This window comes from Atractosteus spatula, chromosome 5 (assembly GCF_055471065.1).
Source record: "Atractosteus spatula isolate fAtrSpa1 chromosome 5, fAtrSpa1.hap1, whole genome shotgun sequence".
NCBI classification, from domain to species: Eukaryota; Metazoa; Chordata; class Actinopteri; order Semionotiformes; family Lepisosteidae; genus Atractosteus; species Atractosteus spatula.
In genome coordinates, this window is record NC_142710.1 from 776,719 (window position 1) to 797,911 (window position 21,193).

Consider the following 21,193-nt stretch of genomic DNA (forward strand, 5'->3'; position numbering starts at 1 on the left):
GGATCTGCTGTGAGTGTGGAACATGTAGAACAAGCTGAGGCTGATTCTGACAGTGTGGCTGAGTCTTATGGAACCGGTTCCTTTGTGTCTTTAGTCTACTGTAAGACTTAAACCCAGTGTGGTCTTCACAAGGGTGTAGCTCTTCTTAGCAATTACAGGTATAGACACTGTGGCAGAGCAGCCTATGATGGGGCTGGTGTTACAGCAGAACTTCTAGCAGAGGCTGCCAAAGCACCTCTTCTTGGTGTAAAGAGACACACAGGGTGATGAACTTTCAATTATGTAGAATCTGTATGGAAGCTGTCTCCACAGAGGAGCCGTTCATATGCAGTAGAGAGTGATCAGCACGGGCCCTCCTGAAGTCAGTTATCACCTCTTTTGTCTTATCGACATTCAGAGACAGATTGTTGTTTAGGCAGCAGTCCACTAGTTTGTCCACCTCCTCTCTTTATGGTGCCTCATCGTTGTTCCTAATGAGGCCCACCACTGTCATGTCATCAGCAAACTTGATGATGTCATTTGCAATGTGCTTAGCAGTGCAGTCATGAGTCATCAGCGTGAACAGGAGTGGGCTGAGTACACAGCCCTGGGAGGTTCCCGTGTTGACTATTGTGGTACTAGAGATGTTGTTTCCAATCTGGACTGTCTGAGGTCTCTCGGTCAGAAAGTCCAGAATCTTTCACAGATGTCTGTCCCACGGTGTAAGAATTTTCCTCCTGTCTTATTCCACAGGCAGCAGGAGAGTCCGACTCGTCGATGGACACAACAACTGCTCAGGGAGAGTGGAGGTCTACCACCACGGTCAGTGGGGGACAGTGTGTGATGATGACTGGGACCAGTCTGATGCCCAGGTTGTCTGCAGAGAGGTGGGCTGTGGGGAGGCTGGAGCTCCTGTAGCTCTAGGAAGTGCCAGGTTTAGAGCAGGAAGTGGCCCCATTCTTCTGGATGATGTCCACTGTAGAGGGAATGAGCCCACACTGCTGAGCTGTACATCAAGGGGTCTGGCAAACCATGACTGTCGTCATATTGAAGACGCAGGAGTCGACTGTTCAGGTAGAGTGATGTCAGTTGGCTCTTTAAAGTCTGTGTTTATATTTTCTCCATACTGGAAATGTACAAAAAAGCTCACCTCCATGTTAACAAATGTGATAACTCATTTATTTCCATTCCAATTGTTCCAATACATACTCCATTCATCAAGACATTCTATAACTACTGGACAAAACTACAAGTCTATCCACAGCGAAGGCCTTGATATGAGTCTGATTCACTCACAGTCTCCATCAGCCCTCATTATTTCTAAAGAAACTCCAGACGTGTCTTCAGCCCTCTGGAGAATTTCAAAGACACCGTGGTCTACAACAGGGCTGCTGATCCTGTGACCCGTTGGTGATCTCTTTCATGGTGTGAGAAGATTCTCTCTGTCCTTCTGTACAGACAGCAATAGAGCCTGACTGGTCAGTATCAGTGATCAGATCAGCTTCATGTACCTGAAAACACACAATTCACCAATCAGGGAGCCAACAGATTAGTCTTGTATTGGCGTTTCCTGAGATCTCCTGTGTTCAGCTCTAGAGTCATCTGTCAGACTGTTTCTTGTTGAGACACAGCAGACCAGCAGTTTACCTGAACTGGCCTGTCCAGTGGGATTCACAGTGTTATTGTATTGCAGGTGCAGCTGAGTTCTGGGGAACTACAGGTAAGATTTTCACTCCCTTCTCTATATGAAAAGACATTTTCTATATCTGCTTGTCATTACATTTTTCTACCTTGTTTCAAGTCAGTTTGAGAATCAGCAATATTCATGTTAGAAAGTAAAGGATGTCGACTCTCACAGCACAGCAGCTTGAGCAGTTTCAGACTGGAGCAGCTGTAGTCTGTCACAGAAGCAACAGCAGGTGCTTGTTCTCTCATCTGAAGCCCTTGTGCAGGAGCAGTCATGTACAGTTCAGATCTGTCCACCTTTCTCTCCCCGAGCCCACAAGATGTGGATCAGAGAGCTCAGCCAGCACTCGGCTGGGTGAGACACCTGAGAGCCCAGAGCACTGTCCTTGTAGGAGAGAGAGCTCTCTCAGAGCCCACTGGAAGCTCTGCTGATGGTGATGGCAGAGAGCTACAGGAGGGTCGACTCGGAGCTGAGTCTGACAGCTGGAGCACCTTTCATACTGCCTTCTGCCTAGATGACTGTGTGGGAGTCTGGAGCCACTGCAGTCAGCAGAAAGAGCCTCCAGGACATGTTCAGTCTTTAAAACATTATTGTCCTTCATCAACAGCAACAGTATTCATCTCCTACACACAGAGACTGTCTCTATTACACAGATTGTATCCATGGTGTTTATTATCCTGTAATTATTAAATCAATCCTTTTCCCTTTCAGAAATCCCAGATCTCTGGCAGACTGCAGGTACGTATCTTCTGACCAAACAGCAAATGGTCCCAGTGGAATCAGTCTGGGCAGCACAGCCGTGGGTCAGTTAGGAGTGCTGCTTCACTGGTCTTGGGTCCTGGGTTCAATTCCAGACACAGATGCCCAGCGTGTGGAGTCTGCATGGCCTCCATTGTATCCTCAGTTCATGAGTGTGTATAGATTGTGTGTGAGCGCCCTGCGATGGGCTGGAGTCCTATAGAGTGTGTATAAATTGTGTGTGAGCGCCCTGTGATGGGCTGGAGTCCTATAGAGTGTGTATAGATTGTGTGTGAGCACCCTGCGATGGGCTGGAGTCCTATAGAGTGTGTATAGACTGTGTGTGAGCGCCCTGCGATGGGCTGGAGTCCTATAGAGTGTGTATAGACTATGTGTGAGTGCCCTGCGATGGGCTGGAGTCCTATAGAGTGTGTATAGACTGTGTGTGAGTGCCCTGTGATGGGCTGGAGTCCTATAGAGTGTGTATAGACTGTGTGTGAGCGCCCTGCGATGGGCTGGAGTCCTATAGAGTGTGTATAGACTGTGTGTGAGTGCCCTGTGATGGGCTGGAGTCCTATAGAGTGTGTATAGACTGTTTTTGAGCACCCTGCGATGGGCTGGAGTCCTATAGAGTGTGTATAGACTGTGTGTGAGCGCCCTGTGATGGGCTGGAGTCCTATAGAGTGTGTATAGACTGTGTGTGAGCGCCCTGCGATGGGCTGGAGTCCTATAGAGTGTGTATAGACTGTGTGTGAGCGCCCTGTGATGGGCTGGAGTCCTATAGAGTGTGTATAGACTGTGTGTGAGTGCCCTGCGATGGGCTGGAGTCCTATAGAGTGTGTATAGACTGTGTGTGAGTGCCCTGCGATGGGCTGGAGTCCTATAGAGTGTGTATAGACTGTGTGTGAGCGCCCTGTGATGGGCTGGAGTCCTATAGAGTGTGTATAGATTGTGTGTGAGTGCCCTGTGATGGGCTGGAGTCCTATAGAGTGTGTATCGACTGTGTGAGAGTGCCCTGTGATGGGCTGGAGTCCTATAGAGTGTGTATAGACTGTGTGTGAGCGCCCTGTGATGGGCTGGAGTCCTATAGAGTGCTGGATAACGGATGATTGTCAGTGTTGTGACCTTGAGGGCCCCAGTGTTTGTCCTTCATGCTGCTTGTGTCCCTGTGTTTGTGTGGCTCTGCCTCAGTGTGAGTGCAATGTGTGGGACCTGAAATGTGCCGTCATGTCTGCTTCTGACTCAGCGCTGTGCAGCTTGATGGCTCAGAAATGAGCGACTCCTCAGCAGCCTTAAAAAGCTGGTGTTGTGACATGACTATGATGTGATTGAAATCATACAACCCGCTGCCTGTGTGAGCCTGTATCTTACTGACTGTGACTGATTTCCACAGCAACAGACACGGTCCAGACAACAGAATTCACTGCTCCCTCTTCAGACACTCCCTCTGCTGAAGGTGAGTTTCACCTGGTTGTTTTCTAGATTGTGTTTAATGTCCCTCACAAGGTCACCTTTTCTACCATAAACACATGAGAACTGTTGTTATGTCCACTGCTGTACTGGGATGTGGCAGCAGAGCTCTCTGTCAGATCCTCTTCATTACAGAGCCAGTAACATCAGTGGGAGTCAGTTTAGAAGCCTGGTGTAGATGGAGGCTCTGTTGTTTCTCAGTGTTCAGGTTTTGTGGTGCTGTGTTTGAGACACAAAGGATCTGCTGTGAGTGTGGAACATGTAGAACAAGCTGAGGCTGATTCTGACAGTGTGGCTGAGTCTTATGGAACCGGTTCCTTTGTGTCTTTAGTCTACTGTAAGACTTAAGCCCAGTGTGGTCTTCACAAGGGTGTAGCTCTTCTTAGCAATTACAGGTATAGACACTGTGGCAGAGCAGCCTATGAGGGGGCTGGTGTTACAGCAGAACTTCTAGCAGAGGCTGCCAAAGCACCTCTTCTTGGTGTAAAGAGACACACAGGGTGATGAACTTTCAATTATGTAGAATCTGTGTGGAAGCTGTCTCCACAGAGGAGCCGTTCATGTGCAGTAGAGAGTGATCAGCGCGGGCCCTCCTGAAGTCAGTAATCATCTCTTTTGTCTTATCGACATTCAGAGACAGATTGTTGTTTAAGCACCAGTCCACTAGTTGCTCCACCTCCTCTCTGTATGGTGCCTCATCGTTGTTCCTAATGAGGCCCACCACTGTCATGTCATCAGCAAACTTGATGATGTCATTTGCAATGTGCTTAGCAGTGCAGTCATGAGTCATCAGCGTGAACAGGAGTGGGCTGAGTACACAGCCCTGGGAGGTTCCCATGTTGACTATCGTGGTACTAGAGATGTTGTTTCCAATCTGGACTGTCTGAGGTCTCTCGGTCAGAAAGTCCAGAATCTTTCACAGATGTCTGTCCCACGGTGTAAGAATTTTCCTCCTGTCTTATTCCACAGGCAGCAGGAGAGTCCGACTCGTCGATGGACACAACAACTGCTCAGGGAGAGTGGAGGTCTACCACCACGGTCAGTGGGGGACAGTGTGTGATGATGACTGGGACCAGTCTGATGCCCAGGTTGTCTGCAGAGAGGTGGGCTGTGGGGAGGCTGGAGCTCCTGTAGCTCTAGGAAGTGCCAGGTTTGGAGCAGGAAGTGGCCCCATTCTTCTGGATGATGTCCGCTGTAGAGGGAATGAGCCCACACTGCTGAGCTGTACATCAAGGGGTCTGGGAAACCATGACTGTCGTCATATTGAAGACGCAGGAGTCGACTGTTCAGGTAGAGTGATGTCAGTTGGCTCTTTAAAGTCTGTGTTTATATTTTCTCCATACTGGAAATGTACAAAAAAGCTCACCTCCATGTTAACAAATGTGATAACTCATTTATTTCCATTCCAATTGTTCCAATACATACTCCATTCATCAAGACATTCTATAACTACTGGACAAAACTACAAGTCTATCCACAGCGAAGGCCTTGATATGAGTCTGATTCACTCACAGTCTCCATCAGCCCTCATTATTTCTAAAGAAACTCCAGACGTGTCTTCAGCCCTCTGGAGAATTTCAAAGACACCGTGGTCTACAACAGGGCTGCTGATCTGTGACCCGTTGGTGATCTCTTTCATGTGTGAGAAGATTCTCTCTGTCCTTCTGTACAGAACAGCAGTAGAGCCTGACTGGTCAGTGTCAGTGATCAGATCAGCTTCATGTACCTGAAAACACACAATTCACCAATCAGGGAGCCAACAGATTAGTCTTGTATTGGCGTTTCCTGAGATCTCCTGTGTTCAGCTCCAGAGTCATCTGTCAGACTGTTTCTTGTTGAGACACAGCAGACCAGCAGTTTGCCTGAACTGGCCTGTCCACTGGGATTCACAGTGTTATTGTATTGCAGGTGCAGCTGAGTTCTGGGGAACTACAGGTAAGATTTTCACTCCCTTCTCTATATGAAAAGACATTTTCTATATCTGCTTGTCATGACATTTTTCTACCTTGTTTCAAGTCAGTTTGAGAATCAGCAATATTCATGTTAGAAAGTAAAGGATGTCGATTCTCACAGCACAGCAGCTTGAGCAGTTTCAGACTGGAGCAGCTGTAGTCTGTCACAGAAGCAACAGCAGGTGCTTGTTCTCTCATCTGAAGCCCTTGTGCAGGAGCAGTCATGTACAGTTCAGATCTGTCCACCTTTCTCTCCCCGAGCCCACAAGATGTGGATCAGAGAGCTCAGCCAGCACTCGGCTGGGTGAGACACCTGAGAGCCCAGAGCACTGTCCTTGTAGGAGAGAGAGCTCTCTCAGAGCCCACTGGAAGCTCTGCTGATGGTGATGGCAGAGAGCTACAGGAGGGTCGACTCGGAGCTGAGTCTGACAGCTGGAGCACCTTTCATACTGCCTTCTGCCTAGATGACTGTGTGGGAGTCTGGAGCCACTGCAGTCAGCAGAAAGAGCCTCCAGGACATGTTCAGTCTTTTAAACATTATTGTCCTTCATTGGCAGCAACAGTATTCATCTCCTACACACAGAGACTGTCTCTATTACACAGATTGTATCCATGGTGTTTATTATCCTGTAATTATTAAATCAATCCTTTTCCCTTTCAGAAATCCCAGATCTCTGGCAGACTACAGGTACGTATTTTCTGACCAAACAGCAAATCGTCCCAGTGGAATCAGACTGGGCAGCACAGCCGTGGGTCAGTTAGGAGTGCTGCTTCACTGGTCTTGGGTCCTGGGTTCAATTCCAGACACAGACGCCCAGTGTGTGGAGTCTGCATGGCCTCCATTGTTTCCTCAGTTCATGAGTGTGTATAGATTGTGTGTGAGTGCCCTGTGATGGGCTGGAGTCCTATAGAGTGTGTATAGACTGTGTGTGAGCGCCCTGTGATGGGCTGGAGTCCTATAGAGTGTGTATAGACTGTGTGTGAGTGCCCTGTGATGGGCTGGAGTCCTATAGAGTGTGTATAGATTGTGTGTGAGCGCCCTGTGATGGGCTGGAGTCCTATAGAGTGTGTATAGACTGTGTGTGAGCGCCCTGCGATGGGCTGGAGTCCTATAGAGTGTGTATAGACTGTGTGTGAGTGCCCTACGATGGGCTGGAGTCCTATAGAGTGTGTATAGACTGTGTGTGAGCGCCCTGCGATGGGCTGGAGTCCTATAGAGTGTGTACAGGCTGTTGTCCTGCTTGCGTCCTCTCAGTGCTGGATAATGGATGATTGTCAGTGTTGTGACCTTGAGGGCCCCAGTGTTTGTCCTTCATGCTGCTTGTGTCCCTGTGTTTGTGTGGCTCTGCCTCAGTGTCAGTGCAATGTGTGGGACCTGAAATGTGCCGTCATGTCTGCTTCTGACTCACCGTTGTGCAGCTTGATGGCTCAGAAATGAGCGACTCCTCGGCAGCCTTAAATAGCTGAAGTGTTGTGACATGACTATGATGTGATTGAAATCATACAACCCGCTGCCTGTGTGAGCCTGTATCTTACTGACTGTGACTGATTTCCACAGCAACAGACACGGTCCAGACAACAGAATTCACTGCTCCCTCTTCAGACACTCCCTCTGCTGAAGGTGAGTTTCACCTGGTTGTTTTCTAGATTGTGTTTAATGTCCCTCACAAGGTCACCTTTTCTACCATAAACACATGAGAACTGTTGTTATGTCCACTGCTGAACTGGGATGTGGCAGCAGAGCTCTCTGTCAGATCCTCTTCATTACAGAGCCAGTAACATCAGTGGGAGTCAGTTTAGAAGCCTGGTGTAGATGGAGCCTCTGTTGTTTCTCAGTGTGCAGGTTTTGTGGTGCTGTGTTTGAGACACAAAGGATCTGCTGTGAGTGTGGAACATGTAGAACAAGCTGAGGCTGATTCTGACAGTGTGGCTGAGTCTTATGGAACCGGTTCCTTTGTGTCTTTAGTCTACTGTAAGACTTAAACCCAGTGTGGTCTTCACAAGGGTGTAGCTCTTCTTAGCAATTACAGGTATATACACTGTGGCAGAGCAGCCTATGATGGGGCTGGTGTTACAGCAGAACTTCTAGCAGAGGCTACCAAAGCACCTCTTCTTGGTGTAAAGAGACACACAGGGTGATGAACTTTCAATTATGTAGAATCTGTATGGAAACTGTCTCCACAGAGGAGCCGTCATGTGCAGTAGAGAGTGATCAGCGCGGGCCCTCCTGAAGTCAATTATCATCTCTTTTGTCATTCAGAGACAGATTGTTGTTTAGGCACCAGTCCACTAGTTGCTCCACCTCCTCTCTGTATGGTGCCTCATCGTTGTTCCTAATGAGGCCCACCACTGTCGTGTCATCAGCAAACTTGATGATGTCATTTGCAATATGCTTAGCAGTGCAGTCATGAGTCATCAGCGTGAACAGGAGTGGGCTGAGTACACAGCCCTGGGAGGTTCCCGTGTTGACTATCGTGGTACTAGAGATGTTGTTTCCAATCTGGACTGTCTGAGGTCTCTCGGTCAGAAAGTCCAGAATCTTTCACAGATGTCTGTCCCACGGTGTAAGAATTTTCCTCCTGTCTTATTCCACAGGCAGCAGGAGAGTCCGACTCGTCGATGGACACAACAACTGCTCAGGGAGAGTGGAGGTCTACCACCACGGTCAGTGGGGGACAGTGTGTGATGATGACTGGGACCAGTCTGATGCCCAGGTTGTCTGCAGAGAGGTGGGCTGTGGGGAGGCTGGAGCTCCTGTAGCTCTAGGAAGTGCCAGGTTTAGAGCAGGAAGTGGCCCCATTCTTCTGGATGATGTCCGCTGTAGAGGGAATGAGCCCACACTGCTGAGCTGTACATCAAGGGGTCTGGGAAACCATGACTGTCGTCATATTGAAGACGCAGGAGTCGACTGTTCAGGTAGAGTGATGTCAGTTGGCTCTTTAAAGTCTGTGTTTATATTTTCTCCATACTGGAAATGTACAAAAAAGCTCACCTCCATGTTAACAAATGTGATAACTCATTTATTTCCATTCCAATTGTTCCAATACATACTCCATTCATCAAGACATTCTATAACTACTGGACAAAACTACAAGTCTATCCACAGCGAAGGCCTTGATATGAGTCTGATTCACTCACAGTCTCCATCAGCCCTCATTATTTCTAAAGAAACTCCAGACGTGTCTTCAGCCCTCTGGAGAATTTCAAACACACTGTGGTCTACAACAGGGCTGCTGATCCTGTGACCCGTTGGTGATCTCTTTCATGTGTGAGAAGATTCTCTCTGTCCTTCTGTACAGACAGCAATAGAGCCTGACTGGTCAGTATCAGTGATCAGATCAGCTTCATGTACCTGAAAACACACAATTCACCAATCAGGGAGCCAATAGATTAGTCTTGTATTGGCGTTTCCTGAGATCTCCTGTGTTCAGCTCCAGAGTCATCTGTCAGACTGTTTCTTGTTGAGACACAGCAGACCAGCAGTTTACCTGAACTGGCCTGTCCACTGGGATTCACAGTGTTATTGTATTGCAGGTGCAGCTGAGTTCTGGGGAACTACAGGTAAGATTTTCACTCCCTTCTCTATATGAAAAGACATTTTCTATATCTGCTTGTCATGACATTTTTCTACCTTGTTTCAAGTCAGTTTGAGAATCAGCAATATTCATGTTAGAAAGTAAAGGATGTCGATTCTCACAGCACAGCAGCTTGAGCAGTTTCAGACAGGAGCAGCTGTAGTCTGTCACAGAAGCAACAGCAGGTGCTTGTTCTCTCATCTGAAGCCCTTGTGCAGGAGCAGTCATGTACAGTTCAGATCTGTCCACCTTTCTCTCCCCGAGCCCACAAGATGTGGATCAGAGAGCTCAGCCAGCACTCGGCTGGGTGAGACACCTGAGAGCCCAGAGCACTGTCCTTGTAGGAGAGAGAGCTCTCTCAGAGCCCACTGGAAGCTCTGCTGATGGTGATGGCAGAGAGCTACAGGAGGGTCGACTCGGAGCTGAGTCTGACAGCTGGAGCACCTTTCATACTGCCTTCTGCCTAGATGACTGTGTGGGAGTCTGGAGCCACTGCAGTCAGCAGAAAGAGCCTCCAGGACATGTTCAGTCTTTTAAACATTATTGTCCTTCATTGGCAGCAACAGTATTCATCTCCTACACACAGAGACTGTCTCTATTACACAGATTGTATCCATGGTGTTTATTATCCTGTAATTATTTAATCAATCCTTTTCCCTTTCAGAAATCCCAGATCTCTGGCAGACTGCAGGTACGTATCTTCTGACCAAACAGCAAATCGTCCCAGTGGAATCAGTCTGGGCAGCACAGCCATGGGTCAGTTAGGAGTGCTGCTTCACTGGTCTTGGGTCCTGGGTTCAATTCCAGACACAGACGCCCAGCGTGTGGAGTCTGCATGGCCTCCATTGTTTCCTCAGTTCATGAGTGTGTATAGATTGTGTGTGAGCGCCCAGCGATGGGCTGGAGTCCTATAGAGTGTGTATAGACTGTGTGTGAGTGCCCTGCGATGGGCTGGAGTCCTATAGAGTGTGTATAGACTGTGTGTGAGTGCCCTACGATGGGCTGGAGTCCTATAGAGTGTGTATAGACTGTGTGTGAGCGCCCTGCGATGGGCTGGAGTCCTATAGAGTGTGTATAGACTGTGTGTGAGTGCCCTGCGATGTGCTGGAGTCCTATAGAGTGTGTATAGACTGTGTGTGAGTGCCCTGTGATGGGCTGGAGTCCTATAGAGTGTGTATAGACTGTGTGTGAGTGCCCTGCGATGTGCTGGAGTCCTATAGAGTGTGTATAGACTGTGTGTGAGCGCCCTGCGATGGGCTGGAGTCCTATAGAGTGTGTATAGACTGTGTGTGAGTGCCCTGTGATGGGCTGGAGTCCTATAGAGTGTGTATAGACTGTGTGTGAGTGCCCTACGATGGGCTGGAGTCCTATAGAGTGTGTATAGACTGTGTGTGAGTGTCCTGTGATGGGCTGGAGTCCTATAGAGTGTGTACAGGCTGTTGTCCTGCTTGCGTCCTCTCAGTGCTGGATAACGGATGATTGTCAGTGTTGTGACCTTGAGGGCCCCAGTGTTTGTCCTTCTTGCTGCTTGTGTCCCTGTGTTTGTGTGGCTCTGCCTCAGTGTCAGTGCAATGTGTGGGACCTGAAATGTGCCGTCATGTCTGCTTCTGACTCACCGCTGTGCAGATCACAGCTGCAACTTGATGGCTGAGATATGAGCAACTCCACAGCAGCCTTAAATAGCTGAAGTGTTGTGACATGACTATGATGTGATTGAAATCATCCAACCCGCTGCCTGTGTGAGTCTGTATCTTACTGACTGTGTCTGATTTCCACAGCACCAGACACGGTCCAGACAACAGAATTCACTGCTCCCTCTTCAGACACTCCCTCTGCTGAAGGTGAGTTTCACCTGGTTGTTTTCTAGATTGTGTTTAATGTCCCTAAAATGGTCACCACTAACTTTTCTACCAGAAGCACATGAGGACTGTGGTTAATTCTGCTGCCGAGTAAAAGTTTCATTGTCACAGAGCACTGGAGTTATGGCATTAGAGCTCTCTAACAGATCATCTCCACTTAGATCAGTACAGAGCCATCAGCTTCTGTGGGAATCAGTTAAACAGCCTGGTGTAGTTGTAGCCTCTGTTGTCTGACAGTGTACAGTTTTTATACTGACATGTTTGAGACACAGAGCAGCTGTTTGCTCTGAATGGAGAATAAGCTGAGGCTGAGTTTATAGTGGAGCTGAGTCTTTCAGATTTGGTTCTCTTTGTCTGTATTCAATTCAACATACTTTACTCATCCCTGGATGGGAAATTTAGTCTCTTAAAGATGTTAAACATGGTATAGTCTTCACAAGGGTATTGGTCTTGTTGGTAATTAAAGACACTGTGGCAAAACATCTTAAAAAGGGGCTGTAATTTCAGTAGTAATACAAGCAGAGGTCACCAAAGCACATTGTGTTACTGTAAAGAGCCACACTGGGTGACGATGATTTAATTGAATAGATTATTCATGGAAGTTGGTTGTTAATGTTGTCACACAGGATAGTTAGGGTTTGGATGAGAATGTGAAGGGCTTGCTCAGACACAGTGGTGGTTTGGTTGTATTTGAGTGCTCTTTTACTTTGTTCTGACAATTAAAAAGCCTTTAATAAGGCCTTCCACACCTGCTTTCATGGCCCTCATAGAGAGTTTGTGTGCAGATTCAAGGGACTACCTAAACTAGGGTAGAGTCTGTCACAGACGTCTTTCTCACGGTGTAAGAACATCCCCCCTGTTTTGATCCACAGGCATCAGGAGAGTCCGACTGGTCAATGGACACAACAGCTGCTCTGGGAGAGTGGAGGTGTACCACCGCGGTCAGTGGGGGACAGTGTGTGATGATGACTGGGACCAGTCTGATGCTCAGGTTGTCTGCAGGGAGGTGGGCTGCGGGGAGGCTGGATCTCCTGTAGCTCTAGGAAGTGCCAGGTTTGGAGCAGGAAGTGGCCCCATTCTTCTGGATGATGTCCGCTGCAGAGGGAATGAGCCCACACTGCTGAGATGCAGATCACTAGGGCTGGAAAATCACAACTGTGTTCATTCTGAAGATGCTGGAGTCAACTGTTCAGGTAGTGTCATGTCAGAATTGTTAGTGTGTATACTTAAGCTCTATGCTGTCATATCCCTCTCTATAAGAACCTGTGTTGTCATGATCTGCATTATCATGAATTCTCTGGGCTCTTGCAAGCCTGTGTGTGAAACTCTGGAAGCTCTGTGCTGTCACGAACCCCGCTCTCGGAAACTGTCAGGGTTCTGTGCTGTCCTTCTCCTCTCTGTCAGAAACTGTTGGGGCTCTTTGTTGTTCCGAACCCCTCTGTCAGAACCTCTGGGTGCTCACACTCACACCAGACAGAATCACACACACTCACACCAGACAGACACCAGACAGACACAGACAGTCAAACACACACCAAACAGAATCATACTCACATCATACCAGACACCAACACTGACACCAGACACAGACAGATAATCAAACACACACCAGACACAATCATACACACATCATACCAGACACAATCACTCCAGATACAATCACACACACTCACACCAGACAGACACCAGACAGACACCAGACAGACACAGTCAAACACACACCAGACACAATCATACACACATCATACCTGACACACTCACACCAGACACAATCACACACACAGCATACATAGACATGCACACTGACACCATGGCCAATTTTCCAGGAACCCTGTTAACCTGATCAGTGTTTAATTGTAATAATTTTCGTCCTTCTTTGGCAGCAACAGTATTCACACTCCACACCTCGAGACCATCTGTGTTACTCATATTGTATCATTAGTGTGTATTGAATTGTAATTATCCCTTCATGCCTTTTCCCCTTTCAGGAATCCCAGATGTCTGGCAGACTGCAGGTACATATCTTGAGGGCCCCTGTGTTTGTCCTTCATGCTGCTTGTGTCCCTGTGTTTGTGTGGCTCTGCCTCAGTGTCAGTGCAATGTGTGGGACCTGAAATGTGCCGTCATGTCGTCTTCTGACTCACCGCTGTGCAGATCACAGCTGCAGCTTGATGGCTCAGAAATGAGCGACTCCTCAGCAGCCTTAAATAGCTGAAGTGTTGTGACATGACTATGATGTGATTGAAATCATACAACCCGCTGCCTGTGTGAGCCTGTATCTTACTGACTGTGTCTGATTTCCACAGCACCAGACACGGTCCAGACAACAGAATTCACTGCTCCCTCTTCAGACACTCCCTCTGCTGAAGGTGAGTTTCACACCTGGTTCTTTTCTAGATTGTGTTTAATGTCCCTAAAATGGTCACCACTAACTTTTCTACCAGAAGCACATGAGAACTGTGGTTAATTCTGCTGCCGAGTAAAAGTTTCATTGTCACAGAGCACTGGAGTTATGGCATTAGAGCTCTCTAACAGATCATCTCCACTTAGATCAGTGCAGAGTCATCAGCTTCTGTGGGAATCAGACAGCCTGGTGTAGTTGTAGCCTCTGTTGTCTGACAGTGTACAGTTTTTATACTGACATGTTTGAGACACAGAGCAGCTGTTTGCTCTGAATGGAGAATAAGCTGAGGCTGAGTTTTATAGTGTAGCTGAGTCTTTCAGATTTGGTTCTCTTTGTCTGTATTCAATTCAACATACTTTACTCATCCCTGGGTGGGAAATTTAGGTCTCTTAAAGATGTTAAACACAGTATAGTCTTTACAAGGGTGTAGGTCTTGTTGGTAATTAAAGACACTGTGGCAAAACATCTTAAAAAGGGGCTGCAATTTCAGTACTAATACAAGCAGAGGTCACCAAAGCACATTGTGTTACTGTAAAGAGCCACACTGGGTGATGATGATTTAATTGAATAGATTATTCATGGAAGTTGGTTGTTAATGTTGTCACACAGGATAGTTAGGGTTTGGATGAGAATGTGAAGGGCTTGCTCAGACACAGTTGTGGTTTGGTTGTATTTGAGTGCTCTTTTACTTTGTTCTGACAATTAAAAAGCCTTTAATAAGGCCTTCCACACCTGCTTTCATGGCCCTCATAGAGAGTTTGTGTGCAGATTCAAGGGACTACCTAAACTAGGGTAGAGTCTGTCACAGACGTCTTTCTCACAGTGTAAGAACATCCCTCCTGTTTTGATCCACAGGCATCAGGAGAGTCCGACTGGTCAATGGACACAGTAACTGCTCTGGGAGAGTGGAGGTGTACCACCGCGGTCAGTGGGGGACAGTGTGTGATGATGACTGGGACCAGTCTGATGCTCAGGTTGTCTGCAGGGAGGTGGGCTGCGGGGAGGCTGGAGCTCCTGTAGCTTTAGTAAGTGCCAGGTTTGGAGCAGGAAGTGGCCCCATTCTTCTGGATGATGTCCGCTGCAGAGGGGATGAGCCCACACTACTGAGATGCAGATCACTAGGGCTGGAAAATCACAACTGTGTTCATTCTGAAGATGCTGGAGTCGACTGTTCAGGTAGTGTCATGTCAGAATTGTTAGTGTATACTTAAGCTCTATGCTGTCATATCCCTCTCTATAAGAACTTGTGTTGTCATGCTCTGCGTTATCATGAATTCTCTGGGCTCTTGCAAGCCTGTGTGTGAAACTCTGGAAGCTCTGTGCTGTCACGAACCCCGCTCTCGGAAACTGTCAGGGTCCTGTGCTGTCCTTCTCCTCTCTGTCAGAAACTGTTGGGGCTCTTTGTTGTTCCGAACCCCTCTGTCAGAACCTCTGGGTGCTCACACTCACACCAGACAGAATCACACACACTCACACCAGACAGACACCAGACAGACACAGACAGTCAAACACACACCAAACACAATCATACTCACATCATACCAGACACCAACACTGACACCAGACACAGACAGATAATCAAACACACACCAGACACAATCATACACACATCATACCAGACACAATCACTCCAGATACAATCACACACACTCACACCAGACAGACACCAGACAGACACAGTCAAACACACACCAGACACAATCATACACACATCATACCAGACACAATCACACCAGACACAATCACACACACTCACTCCAGATACAGTCACACACACTCACACCAGACAGACACAGACAGTCAAACACACACCAGACACAATCATACACACATCATACCTGACAGAATCACACCAGACACAATCACACACCAGACAGTCACACACACACCATACATAGACATGCACACTGACACCATGGCCAATATTCCAGGAACCCAGTTAACCTGTTCAGTGTTGTATAGTTGTAATAATGTTAACATTTGTGTCCTTCTTTGGCAGCAACAGTATTCACACTCCACACCTCGAGACCATCTGTGTTACTCATATTGTATCATTAGTGTGTATTGAATTGTAATTATCCCTTCATGCCTTTTCCCCTTTCAGGAATCCCAGATGTCTGGCAGACTGCAGGTACATATCTTGAGGGCCCCTGTGTTTGTCCTTCATGCTGCTTGTGTCCCTGTGTTTGTGTGGCTCTGCCTCAGTGTCAGTGCAATGTGTGGGACCTGAAATGTGCCGTCATGTCTGCTTCTGACTCACCGCTGTGCAGATCACAGGTGCAGCTTGATGGCTCAGAAATGAGCAACTCCACAGCAGCCTTAAATAGCTGAAGTGTTGTGACATGACTATGATGTGATTGAAATCATACAACCCGCTGCCTGTGTGAGCCTGTATCTTACTGACTGTGTCTGATTTCCACAGCACCAGACACGGTCCAGACAACAGAATTCACTGCTCCCTCTTCAGACACTCCCTCTGCTGAAGGTGAGTTTCACCTGGTTGTTTTCTAGATTGTGTTTAATGTCCCTAAAATGGTCACCACTAACTTTTCTACCAGAAGCACATGAGGACTGTGGTTAATTCTGCTGCCGAGTAAAAGTTTCATTGTCACAGAGCACTGGAGTTATGGCATTAGAGCTCTCTAACAGATCATCTCCACTTAGATCAGTACAGAGCCATCAGCTTCTGTGGGAATCAGTTAAACAGCCTGGTGTAGTTGTAGCCTCTGTTGTCTGACAGTGTACAGTTTTTATACTGACATGTTTGAGACACAGAGCAGCTGTTTGCTCTGAATGGAGAATAAGCTGAGGGTGAGTTTATAGTGGAGCTGAGTCTTTCAGATTTGGTTCTCTTTGTCTGTATTCAATTCAACATACTTTACTCATCCCTGGATGGGAAATTTAGTCTCTTAAAGATGTTAAACATGGTATAGTCTTCACAAGGGTATTGGTCTTGTTGGTAATTAAAGACACTGTGGCAAAACATCTTAAAAAGGGGCTGTAATTTCAGTAGTAATACAAGCAGAGGTCACCAAAGCACATTGTGTTACTGTAAAGAGCCACACTGGGTGACGATGATTTAATTGAATAGATTATTCATGGAAGTTGGTTGTTAATGTTGTCACACAGGATAGTTAGGGTTTGGATGAGAATGTGAAGGGCTTGCTCAGACACAGTGGTGGTTTGGTTGTATTTGAGTGCTCTTTTACTTTGTTCTGACAATTAAAAAGCCTTTAATAAGGCCTTCCACACCTGCTTTCATGGCCCTCATAGAGAGTTTGTGTGCAGATTCAAGGGACTACCTAAACTAGGGTAGAGTCTGTCACAGACGTCTTTCTCACGGTGTAAGAACATCCCCCCTGTTTTGATCCACAGGCATCAGGAGAGTCCGACTGGTCAATGGACACAACAGCTGCTCTGGGAGAGTGGAGGTGTACCACAGCGGTCAGTGGGGGACAGTGTGTGATGATGACTGGGACCAGTCTGATGCTCAGGTTGTCTGCAGAGAGGTGGGCTGTGGGGAAACTGGTTTTGCTGTCGCTCTTAAGAAAGCCTACTTCGGAGCAGGAAGTGGCCCCATTCTTCTGGATGATGTCCGCTGTAGAGGGAATGAGCCCACACTGCTGAGCTGTACATCAAGTGGTCTGGGAAATCACAACTGTGCTCATTCTGAAGATGCAGGAGTCAACTGTTCAGGTAGAGTCCTTTCAGACTGCACTTTCAGCTGTTTTTACAGGGTATCTGGAGTCATATAACTCTCTGTTTCTCACTTACCCATCTGCCCTTCTGTTAGAAACTTTATGTGCTCTGTGCTGTCACAAACCCCGCTGTCAGAAACTCTCTGTGCTCTGTGCTGTTATTTACCCCTCCTGTCAGAAAGTCTCAGGGCTCTGTGCTGTCATGTACCCCTCCTGTCAGAAACTCTCTGTGCTCTGTGCTGTCATGTACCCCTCCTCTCAGAAACTCTCAGGGCTCTGTGCTGTCATGTACCCCTCCTCTCAGAAACTCTCAGGGCTCTGTGCTGTCATGTACCCCTCCTGTCAGAAACTCTCTGTGCTCTGTGCTGTCATGTACCCCTCCTCTCAGAAACTCTCAGGGCTCTGTGCTGTCATGTACCCCTCCTCTCAGAAACTCTCAGGGCTCTGTGCTGTCATGTACCCCTCCTGTCAGAAACTCTCTGTGCTCTGTGCTGTCATGTACCCCTCCTGTCAGAAACTCTCTGTGCTCTGTGCTGTCATGTACCCCTCCTCTCAGAAACTCTCAGGGCTCTGTGCTGTCATGTACCCCTCCTCTCAGAAACTCTCAGGGCTCTGTGCTGTCATGTACCCCTGCTGTCAGAAACTCTCAGGGCTCTGTGCTGTCATGTAAAAGATTAACTCAGTGGCTTGAGTGGTGCAGAGCAGAGAGAGGAGAAACCACAGCGTTCAGGGGTGTGAGGAAATGGTTTTCCATTTTATCTTCTTCTCAGTGTGGTAGTTCCATATCATATGGTACATCTGTATCACTTATTCTTGCACATCACACATCCATCCTGCCGTCTTCTAAACACTTCATCTAATGCAGAGTTGTGGGGGAGGCAGAGTCTATCCCTGCCTGCACCAGGCACCAGGCAGGGTACACCCTGGATGGGACATCAGTCCATCACAGGACACACACTGACACAGACACACACACTCACACCTGACACAGTCACACAGACACAAACTGTCACCAGACACAGAAACACACACTCACACCTGACACAGCCACACACACCAGACACACAGACACAAACTGTCACCAGACACAGAAACACACAGTCACACACACCAGACACACAGACACAAACTGTCACCAGACACAGACACACACACTCACACCTGACACAGTCACAAACACCAGACACACAGACACAAACTGTCACCAGACACAGACACACACACTCACACCTGACACAGTCACACACACCAGACACACAGACACAGCCACCAGACACAGACACACACACTCACACCTGACACAGTCACACACACCAGACACACAGACACAAACTGTCACCAGACACAGACACACACACTCACACCTGACACAGTCACACACACCAGACACACAGACACAAACTGTCACCAGACAGACACACACACTCACACCTGACACAGTCACACACACCAGACACACAGACACAAACTGTCACCAGACACAGACACACACACACTCACACCTGACACAGACACACAGACACAAACTGTCACCACTCACGCCAGTCTCACACACTCATGCATGACAGGCAGCAGGAGACTGGAGCCCCTGTGTGAAAGGGCTGGGCTTTGTGCCGGGACGTCTAGGAAACGCCACAGGGCCTCATTCATCAGCCCGAGAGGCCGGCGCTCTGCAGGCTCACAGCTGTCCCTCTGTCTCCCAGATGAGGGGCTCTTCCGGAGGCCGAGGGGGGCCGCAGGGGGCCGCTGAGCCGCAGACGGAGCTCCGTGTCCAGTCCAGAGCCCTCGAGCGCTGGTCATCGCCCTGAAGCCCTGGCCACGCGGCCTTGCTCGACAGCGCTGCGGCGCACTGCTTCTGCTCTCTGTCACGCTATTAAAAATGATATTGTGGGATTCAAACGAGTTCGGTGACGGTGCTGGTTGCTCTGCTGGGCGTCGGTCACACAGCTACATGGTCACTCAGCCACTGTCACTCGCTCACACGGTCTCTCAGCCACACAGTGAACACAGTCACACAGTGAACACAGTCACACGGTCACACGGCCTCTCAGCCACACAGTGAACACAGTCACACAGTGAACACAGTCACACGGTCTCTCAGCCACACAGTCACACAGTGAACACAGTCACACGGTCACACGGTCTCTCAGCCACACAGTGAACACAGTCACACAGTGAACACAGTCACACAGTCACACGGTCTCTCAGCCACACAGTGAACACAGTCACACAGTAACACAGTCACACAGTCACACGGTCTCTCAGCCACACAGTGAACACAGTCACACAGTGAACACTGTCACACAGTCACACGGTCTCTCAGCCACACAGTGAACACAGTCACACAGTGAACACAGTCACACGGTCTCTCAGCCACACAGTGAACACAGTCACACGGTCTCTCAGCCACACAGTGAACACGGTCTCTCAGTGAACACGGTCTCTCAGTCACACGGTCACACAGTGAACACGGTCACACAGTGAACACGGTCTCTCAGTCATACGGTCACACAGTGAACACGGTCACACAGTGAACACGGTCACACAGCCACACGGTCTCTCAGCCACACAGTGAACACGGTCTCTCAGCCACACAGTCACTCGCTCACACGGTCTCTCGGCCACACTTTCACTCTCTCACATGGTCACTCGCTCATATGGTCTCCAGGTCACTGGGCTGCTGCCAGCGGCCCCTCTCCTCAGCAGTGGGACAGTGTCCAGTATCCAGTGGGAGTTTGTGATTTGCTCCCGTTCCTCTTCTATCATTTTAACGTGACCTGAGCGACACTTCCCCTGTCCACCACTGCATCCACCCACCTCCTGAGGGCCAGGACACTGACCGGAGCAGGGGAGAAACAGCATGACCTCTCGGTCCTCAAGCCCGCAGTCTTCTACAGGGGGGGAAGTGGGGTTCGCTTCTGTTGTCTTCATGAAGCCACACCTCTGAGCCAGCAGCTGTATCCCCCTGCAGCTCACAGACAGCCCACTGGAGCTCAGGGTGAGCCTGGCCAGTACCTGGGAGAGGTGTGAGTGGGGCCAGCAGGGGGCACTCACCCTGCGGTCTGTGTGGGTCCTAATGCCCCAGTATAGTGACGGGGACACTAGACTGTAAACAAGGCGTCCTCCTTCAGATGAGACGTAAAACTGAGGTCCTGTCTCTCTGTGGTCAGTAAAGACCCCAGGGTGTCTCTCAGAAAGAGTAGGGGTGTGACCCCAGTGTCCTGGACAGACCCCCCCCTGGTCTTTACCAGTCATGGCCTCCTGATCACCCCCCTCTCTGAACTGGCCTCATCACTCTGCTCTCCTCCCCACTGAGAGCTGGAGTGTGCGAGCGGACTGGAGCATCATCACACTGGGGGGGTGGAGGGGATCCCCAGTACTGGACAGCGCTGGGAGAGGAGGGTCCAGAAAGGCGCTATAGAGGAGGAAGGGTATTATACACTTACAGCCCACATGCAGGCCCCTTGCCTCAGCGGACACCTGGCATCTGCGGTACAGGCCAAGCCCAGAGAGAGCTGCCGCAGCGAAGGAAGGGCTTCGGAGAGCCAGCCCTCAGCTCAGAGCTGCTGTCAGACCGGCCCTCAAGGAGGCCTGCGGCCAAGAACCGACACGCCTGCGAAGGCTGATGTCCACCCGTCTGAATCGCGACCGGCAGGAACAGGGTCTCAGGTCCAGGTGTCTGCGCCACCCTGTGTGATCCAGGCTACCCCCGACACGCCACTGCGCTGCTCAGAACACCACCCACCACGTCCAAGGTCCCAGCCGTTACAGAACTGCCAGGAGGGGTCAGTGAGGGTCTGGGGGGACCAGGTCGGTCTCCGAGTCACCTCA

At 49.0% G+C, this 21,193-nt stretch overlaps 1 protein-coding gene across 1 annotated transcript in view; it reads left to right on the plus strand.

The window, feature by feature from the left end:
- LOC148833240 (scavenger receptor cysteine-rich domain-containing protein DMBT1-like) overlaps positions 1–21,193 on the plus strand; it is a 69,994-nt gene that overhangs the window by 28,157 nt on the left and 20,644 nt on the right. The window contains exons 22-37 of the mRNA XM_088917911.1: positions 733–1,053; positions 3,798–3,860; positions 4,844–5,164; positions 5,783–5,809; positions 6,488–6,514; positions 7,385–7,447; positions 8,422–8,742; positions 9,361–9,387; positions 11,180–11,242; positions 12,133–12,453; positions 13,249–13,275; positions 13,567–13,629; positions 14,520–14,840; positions 15,769–15,795; positions 16,087–16,149; positions 17,040–17,360. Coding sequence (XP_088774037.1) covers positions 733–1,053; positions 3,798–3,860; positions 4,844–5,164; positions 5,783–5,809; positions 6,488–6,514; positions 7,385–7,447; positions 8,422–8,742; positions 9,361–9,387; positions 11,180–11,242; positions 12,133–12,453; positions 13,249–13,275; positions 13,567–13,629; positions 14,520–14,840; positions 15,769–15,795; positions 16,087–16,149; positions 17,040–17,360 — 2,376 coding nt within the window. The remainder of the gene's footprint in view (positions 1–732; positions 1,054–3,797; positions 3,861–4,843; positions 5,165–5,782; positions 5,810–6,487; positions 6,515–7,384; positions 7,448–8,421; positions 8,743–9,360; positions 9,388–11,179; positions 11,243–12,132; positions 12,454–13,248; positions 13,276–13,566; positions 13,630–14,519; positions 14,841–15,768; positions 15,796–16,086; positions 16,150–17,039; positions 17,361–21,193) is intronic.